Genomic DNA, 8934 nt, shown 5'->3' on the forward strand with positions numbered 1-8934 from the left:
GACCAGGTGGGTGTTTCATAAAGCTGTTCGTAAGTTAAGAGCGACTTTAAGAACGACTGGTGATCCTTTCTTATGGCGAATTGTATTAAGTAGCGATGGTTTTGCGCGTAAGAAAGGATCACCAGTTGTTCTTAAAGTCGCTCTTAATTTACGAACAGCTTTTTGAAACACCCACCAGATTGTAGAAAAAATAAGAAATACCCCCCACACCCGCCCCCAAAATATATTGTTATTTTTGAATAAAGTTCTTATAAATTGTGACAATCTGTTTTCTAGTTATAATTTCGATATCATTTGCACAGCTTTGGTGAAGCTCATACCAAATAGACCCCACCCCTTCCGAAAAAAAACCAATTTGAAATCAGAAGTCCGACAAATAAGAATTTGTTAGGAGAGGGGATTTGAAAAATGTCCATAATTAACCGATTTAAAAGGGTACTCCGAGCTGAAAATAATTTCATCAAATGTAAGCAAATGCTGCAAATTTCATCAAAATCTGATAACAACTAGATCTAAAAGGGTTTTTCATGCATTATAAAAACAGTTATATGCACGTCTTAATAAATATTCGTTAGATGGGCTGATGATGACACCCCACTTTAATTTTTCTTATAACAAAACATGAAATCATACTTATTTTATTTGGTCATACGTGTGTGAATGATATGTCACCTTTTTGCATTAATTAATATCTAGTCTTGGAGGGGGGGGGGATAGAACAAACATAATTTCATGTAACAAGGTGAGACATCTTTGCATCAGTTTGTCAAGTAAATTCATAAAAACATGCATAGAACTGTTTCACCGAAATCCATATCTTTAAATTATCATAGTTCTTTTACTCCTTGTCCAATTTTGATTTTTTTTTATATACATTTTTTACAAACTTGTTGCATGTGATAGATTTAACTTAAATGGTTACAAGTATGTAATTAAGGCCTATCTAAGTAGGTGCAGATCTAGATCTAGTTGATAGCCTAGGCATACATAAGTTAGATCTTAAAAAGGCCGTCAAAGTCCCGGACAAATACCGCGAATCGCTGCAGCAGTAATTTGACGTTTAAAGTCGTTCCTAAAAAAGCTCTCTCTCGATCGATCTACATAAGCACGCAACACAAAATTCACATTCACGTGTTTAGTTGCCATGTTCCTCGCATCGCAATTATCAATGAATTTAACAAAACAACTCAATCTGCAACATAATTTAACTTACCTTCATGGATTTCAGCCGAGGGAATTAAATTCAATCAACATGTATCCGAACCCGCCACCAAATATATCGAGCCGATATCCACAGTTCTGAAAAATAAAAATGCGCCTGACATTTTTTTTTATTTCCCGCGGGTTGTTTGTTTTGTTTTTCCTCGCGACGCGCGCCAGACAAAAGTTTGATGACACGCGTATTTAAATGACGTCCTAGCGCATTTATTGTCTCTCACCAATAGTCTGGTTTTTGCGCGACGCCACACATATAAGATATATCACGTTAGAAACCATGGTTTTAAACAATATTTCACCCTTACATCACAATTATAATATGCAACATTTATAGTCAAGCAAAGCCAAATTTAGTCAAAATTATATGTCCCAAGTTACAATGTACATAATACTTTTAGGACCTATGGCAGCCATTTTGGATTTTAAAGTACAGCATTTATTACCTCCATGACCAATATGTGATACATTAAGTTAGAAATCATATTTTAAGACAATATTTTTTACTCGTGCAACACAGTTAGTCACATGCATTTTATGATTCTCACTCTTGTGAAAATTAGTTTCCCTATACGCATGTGACATACTTTAGTTAGGGCTTGTAGCGGCTACTTTTTAATGTCAAAATACAGTATTTATCACCTACACGACAGAAGAAATGATATAATTTAAAAAAAATTACGTTTTCAAATAATATTTTACTCATACTACAGGATTATAGGGATGTCATAGTCAAGCATATCCAGATTCTTACAAAATTATATGTCCCCATTTTTATTGTTGATAATACTGTTAGGGCCTATATAGGGGCCATGTTGAATTTTACAATACAGCATTTATCTCATGCATGACAAAATTAATGATGTCTTGCTAGAAAACATGTTTTCAGACAATATTTTACTCGAAGATCACAATTACATGCATTTTATGTTTCTTACTCCTGTGAAAATTAGTTTCTCCATTCGCACTGTATATGATAAATATAGGGCCTATGGCGGCCATTTTGAATGTCAAAATACAGCATTTATCACATACATGGCATATTAAATAATGTTTCGTTAACAATTATGGTTTTAGTCAGTATTCCACTCCTTTCTTTTAATAATATGCATTTTAGTGCTCACTCTTGTATTAATTTTTTGGCCCCCATTGCTATTGTACATAATAGTAATTGGGCCAGTGGCGGCTATTTTAATTATAAAAATACAGCGATTTTCCCATACATGACATAATAAATGATATATCTCGTTAGTAATGATGATTTGCATACATTACTTTGTTCATACGTTAAGATTTCTTGCAGTTAAGTGCTAATTTTTGTGAAAATTAGTTTTCCCTATTATAATTATATATAATAGAGTATACAGGGGCCTATGGCGGCCATTTTGAATATTCAGAAAATAAATATTTTGTCAAAAATATTTTTTCCAGAGATTATTTCACTCCTGCCACACAATTTCATGCATTTTACAGCCAATGTGAGGACAATTTTATGTTTTTTATGGGTAATTTGCATATTTTGGCGGCCATATTGGATTTTGCCAATTTGTGCAAAATGCTCAAGGTTACACGAGTGGCATCATTCAGATTCGTAATCAGCACCCTCGAATTGACAAGAAACCATTAAAAAATATTGTATATATGAAAAAACAAGGTTTAGTCAATGTTCTATGGGGCCTATCCTGGACTAATAGCAAAGAGGTAAATGCAATTCCATGATTTTTCACAAATTTTCCAAATTCCCTGACTTTCCATGACCACAAATTTTTCCATGGCTGTGGGAACCCTGAATATGCAGATACATTATCACATGCAAATGGAAATCTAAAGAAATTTTTCTACTCAGACTTGCATCTTTGTGAAACACTTGTGCCAAATGGTCATAACCTAAGAACCTGTCCAGTTGTGCATGAACTTAGGCAGTTTCAAACCGCCTCGATCACAAGAATCCCTGTTAAATTACGAGAACATTTTTAGGCTAAAAAATACCCATTAATTATTCCTGCATTCACACCGCCCCGGAACATACCCTTCGGGATAAATTCCTGAAATTAGGAGCATGCGCAGTATGGTCTAATAAGCAGGCAAGGCGCGAGATTCAAAACCACTTGCCCAGCAGCAGCCCACGGCGCCCGCGCCCAACGACACGCTTGGCTAAAAGTTCCCGTAAATTGCTTTAACATTGCCAAAATACCTGCGACCTTGGAAAAATCCCCGCGAAAGTTCTCGTAATTTCGCCAAGTACCTACTATTTAGCGGGTATTTTCTTTCGGGGAAATTACGCGTAGTTTGCTTTCACATTACCAAAATACCTGGTATTTTCTGATCGGGGTAAATTTCCCGATCAGAGAATCCCTGGAACTGACTCACTTCAAGGCGGTCTGAAACCACCTCTTGAGTGTTTTATGAAGCACCACCAATGTAGCTACTTTACCCAATTAAAGGTCACCGGCTCACCGCACACCTTATGACTGGTCTACAATCCAATTTTGGAACAAATCGGATTTTGCTTATTTTCTGTTATATGCATGAATAGAAAATTTTGATTTGAGATTCAGATTAACTGTAAAGGTATCTTTATAACAATTTTTTTGTTTAATTGCAAGTCTTTATTGTGGAGTAAAGGCCAAATTGGTTTCAAACCGCAGCAGGTCATACAATTGCAATATGATGTCATTATTTGCTTTAAAAGCTGCAGGCTGAAAATATATATATCCAAATAGAGTAGAATTCACTGAGCAAAATGCTGAAAATGTCGTCAAAATCGGATAACAAATAAAGAATTAAGTCATTGAATTTTAAAGTTTAGCAATATTTTGTGAAAATGGATGTATGCACGTCATCATGAATATTCATTAGGTGGGCCGATGATGTCACATCCCCACTTTCCTTTTTCTTTTGTTAATACATGAAGTCATAATTGTTTCATATTTTCATACATGTGTAAACAATGTGTCTCCTTTGGAATGAAATAAGTTGCAGCAATGAATAGCTAATGTATTAAATCAGTTGTCAATCTATTTTTTCAGTTTTTGGTAGTAAAAATGTGAATAAACCTAATTTCATATTTAAAACACAAAGGAACAAGTGGGGATATGACATCATCGATTTGCTCATTGAATATTCATGAAGACATGCCTACGACTGTTTCACCGGAATAATGCAAATCTTTAAGATGCCATAACTTTGTTATTCCTTGTCCAATTTTGATCAAATTTTTAGTGTTTTGTTTGTCTGATTTTTCTTTATCTGTTTATATCATATTATTTTCAGGAGGTTAGCATAATCATGGATTTCAACGAAAGTACATGCAAGAAGATTGAGAAATTTGCACAATAAAATTTTCTGTCTCAATATTCACATCAAATGTTACGCTGCTTTATTCAAAATTTGGGGGTAGTATGGTGGTCTTAAGACACACATGTCAAAAGCAGTTTAATTTCTAGCCAAAGAGGTTCCATGATGCTTGCTCTGGCTACAATGACAATCATCGTAGATTTGCACATCTAACCTAACGGGAGCCATGACCTACATGTAAATCTTAACCATGCAATAACCCTAATAATAATCCTGACAGAATTCTGAAACCCCAAACCCTATCACAAGTTCACAACACTAATCCTAATCGAATATGTTCAGACAAATCACAACATAAGGAAATATCAAGTCACTGCCATTAATACTAATAAAAACCAGCAATTACTGCACTCTTCATAGTTCACAATACATATAACATTTAAAAAGAAAAACATCAAAATACATAATACATAAACAAAAGAGAGAAAGAAATATGAAATGACTGATCCGAAAAGAGATGTGTAGAGTTTTGATAATGCAATGAAAGTGGATGTTCTTCCAATGGACGGAAGGTGCTTACAAAGAGTTGCAGTCTACCAACCTGAAATTGCGTTTGACAGAAGACCCAGAGGAAGATGTCAGGAGCATGGTGTCTATCTCTGGTGGCTTGTTGGTGTCTAGGAGATCGGTGAGGTTGGTGACATCCTCAACCCTCCGGATGCCTTTGCTATCCAGGAGGCCACACTGTTGGACGATGTTGTCTCTGCAGAACTGCTTCATCCCGGCCCCAAGATGCGGAGTCAAACCTGATTTAAATAATACATGTACGGTATATGATGATGATTATAGTTAAAATAGTGTTGATGATAACAATACTACTACAATGATGATTAATAATAATCATGATGATGATGCTGATGACAATGACAATGATGAAGATGATGATTACGATGACGAATGATTATAATGATGATAATAATTATAATAATTTCATTAAAAGGAATTTCTGGAAAGAATATAAAGTATAATAGAAATTTATATACAATGTAGCTTGATCTCTCTAAAAACATTGACCCGAATTCACAAAGGTGGTTTTAAAACCATCGGTTGAACCCATGGTTTATGCAGATTTCCTATATAAATTACGCATATTTACCGCGTATATTGAAAAATGTCCAATGCTGATGAGCGCTTTTGTCAGTGCGCCAAAATGACGCCTGTTGCCGTGGTTATCCACGCTATTTTATTAATGAGTCCACTATTCAAACAGTGGACTCATGAATAAAATAGCGTATTCAACCATGGCAACAGGCGTCAATTTGGTGCACTGTGACAAAAGTGCGTATCAGTATTGGACATTTTTAAATATACGCTGTAAATAAGCGTAATTTCTACAGAAAATTTACATAAAACATGGATTTAACCGATGGTTTTATAAACCACCTTTGTGAATTCAGGCAACTCTGTTCCAAGTTGCACAATAAAAACGGAAAGAACAAGAGAGTTACAAGTCTAACTTCAGATGACTGAAACAATGAATCAAGTTGCATTGACATGGTACTGAAGAAAACTTACCAATGACACGTGCGATTCCACCATAAGGTTTCCCTACTGTCCAGGCTCCCTTTGGTGCTTTGCTGGCAAGTATACGCTTCTTTTCCAGCAGATACTTCTTGATAATCTCACCAAATCCAGGATGATCACTTGCAGCAAGATGGCATTCATCAATGATCATTGTATGGACTTCACTAAACTCAAGGTCTCCTTCATCAAGGACAACGCTAAGCCGTACGCCTGTCATCATGACAAGGTTAACGGAAGGTTGGTCAAAGACTTCTCGGAACTTGAAAGTGCTGTCCAGGACTACTATAGCACTTGGAGGGAAGACATCTACAAAGGATCTTCGGTGACGTTCCTTGATGGCATCACCAGGAGTAACAAAGAGACATTTGAAGGGCTTTTTGTCCTGTTTCATGAGGCTTAGTTCCCTCTGATGATTACAGACAACTGCGGCAGTCAAGGCCTTTCCGGTACGGCTGGGTGCACATATGATGTAATTGAAGCCCAGGAGTCCTGGTACCCCAAGTTCTTTCTGATATTCAGATAGCTTGCCCTCTGGATCAAATGGCAACTCTGGTTCATTCTTCTTCATTGGATTGGCTTTCTTCTGCAGATGTTGCATCATTTGCTTCTTGATAAGATCATGTTCCGCTGATGATAGAGTTTCAGGATGTTCCTTCATCTTCTCATACAATGTCTTCTCTATCCCTGTGGTCGGGTCATACTCAATTTTAGCCTCTTCCTCCTCCTTCCTAGCCTTCTCATCACTTAGCTGTTGTGCTACAGCAAGAGCTGGCCATGACCCTTCACTGGATTCAAAAGTACCCACGTCAGAATCTGGCATTTCTTCCTTTTTCGTTGGAAGATTGATGTATTCGTCTTCGAGTTCAACTGGCTCAATGTTGCTTGCACTGGCATCCGACATCCTCCGAGCTTCTGATATCGTCAGAGCTTCGGGTATGTTCCCGTCTTCTGGCATATTTTCAACTTCTTCTATTTCTTCCTCTGATTCAGACTCAATTTCACACTTTTCTTTCTCATCCTCGTCATCTTTCTCTTTATCTTCTTCTCTCTTCTCCTTGTTTACTTGCATCTTAGAAAAATTTTCTGCAACGTCTTCAACCACATCTAATTCGGGACTTTCCATACTCTTGCTACATATGCTATCTTTCTCTGTATCTTTAGAACAGAAAATGTCATTAATTTCATCCAAAGACATGTTTCCTGTTTCTGTACTTATCCTAGTATTCTCTTCATAATCCTTAAGAGAATGAGAAGCAGAAAGAGCCACATCTCCTGACAAAGCACTGCTCGCTGCAGATGACTCGGGTGTTCTGTTGACTGCAGGTGGAGTGTATTCCCGGGATTGCAACGGACTTATTTGGTCAGATTGTGTGGATGTGGTTGATTCAGCCCATGCTGTCTTAGGGTTAACAGGTCGATCTGGTGTCTTTCCAGATGGATGAAGCCAGAGTCCCCCATCATCATCATCTTCTTGGGTTCCAGAACTCGGCTGAGCAGGAACTGATAGTTGTGCTGATCCTGTAGTTGATTCTGGTTGCACATTGAGGAGTTTTATTTGTTGTATCTTTTGTGATCCTACTTGATCCCTTTCCTTGATACTTGGAAGAGAATCTCTGGATTTGAGGGATGGCTCATCTGACGGATGTTCTACAGGCTGTGCCTGCACTCCACCACCATAGCTGATAACCTGACCACAGGCACCTGCAGGACCTCTTCCAACTTGACCACTGCCTGGAAGAGGAGGAGATCTATCATCAACAGGAGAGTGCTGTTGGATACATGGCTTCTGGTTTGGTGAGACGCCGGGATCAGACTGAACAATCGCACCTGGTCTTTTCCTCAAGGACCCTCGACTTGACTGAGTGGACATCTGGCTGGCTGGGTGGACATTCATTACCTGGGGTTGACCATGTTGGTCACCTGCAACTGCTTCCGCACTTTTTAGGGAACCTGGCACAGACATCAATGCGAATGATTGTGTCATTTCTTCCATTTGCCCTGGTTGCAGTTGAGCTGTAGAGGGGAACGAACGCAAGAGAAAAACAAAATGAATATCAGAATAAGCAAAATGACCACTGTAGCTGTAAGCAATAAAACTAAAATGGAATTTAACAAGTCAAGTGGAATGCCCCTGGCAGTCTTGCATGCATTAAGTGATTCATTAACGGTTTGATAAAATACTTTTTAAATAATGAACAAAACATAGAATTTTTTATTAGTTAATTGATCTTAAATGATCTTTGACCTTGACCAAGTGACCTAAAATATACTCATGTATTTGATGACTCACAAAAAACAATTTTAATTAATTTTCATGTATCATCAAAATACCCAAGTTTAACTAAAGGTTTCAAAATTATATGGAATAATCAAAATCAGTCTTTTGTAACATAGTTTAATTGATACCAGCTGACCTTTGACCTCAGCTTGAAATTACACTGATCTACTTGCTGATACTTGATAATCAATATTAGGTTTTACACTTTAATGGAATAGGGACTTAAACTCTTCAAAATTATCAATGAAAATTCCAGATCTTAACCCTTTAAACAATTAAGACTGTCGTGAATCTCACCCTGAATTATTTGCAGATATCAAGAAAATGAAGGAATACATGACATTTGAAATGAATGATCTCCTATTCTCATGATTTGAGCCCAGCCATGTCAGCGGCACCTTACTCCGCTGGTACCTGGCCTTTCCCGGCTGATGTTGTTTAGCTTCCCCTACTAATGATAATCTCAGATTTTGTCTCAAAATCACTGCTTTGAAGTAAAATTAAACAATAGCTTTAATACGCATAGGCCGTATATGACTTGCCCTGTATTGTCGCACAAG

At 37.2% G+C, this 8934-nt stretch overlaps 1 protein-coding gene across 1 annotated transcript; it reads right to left on the bottom strand.

Moving 5' to 3' along the window:
• Window positions 1-4118: 4118 nt before the first annotated feature.
• On the bottom strand, window positions 4119-8559 carry LOC135156389 (muscle M-line assembly protein unc-89-like). Its single transcript, XM_064108749.1, has 2 exons — window positions 6088-8559; window positions 4119-5318 (listed from the first exon to the last, which is right to left on the bottom strand). Exons 1-2 carry the CDS (start codon window positions 8087-8089, stop codon window positions 5089-5091), a joined length of 2232 nt encoding a protein of 743 aa, XP_063964819.1. The 5' UTR covers window positions 8090-8559; the 3' UTR covers window positions 4119-5088.
• Between the last annotated feature and the right edge of the window lie 375 nt (window positions 8560-8934).

Source organism: Lytechinus pictus, chromosome 13 (assembly GCF_037042905.1).
Source record: "Lytechinus pictus isolate F3 Inbred chromosome 13, Lp3.0, whole genome shotgun sequence".
In the NCBI taxonomy this organism is placed as follows: domain Eukaryota; kingdom Metazoa; phylum Echinodermata; class Echinoidea; order Temnopleuroida; family Toxopneustidae; genus Lytechinus; species Lytechinus pictus.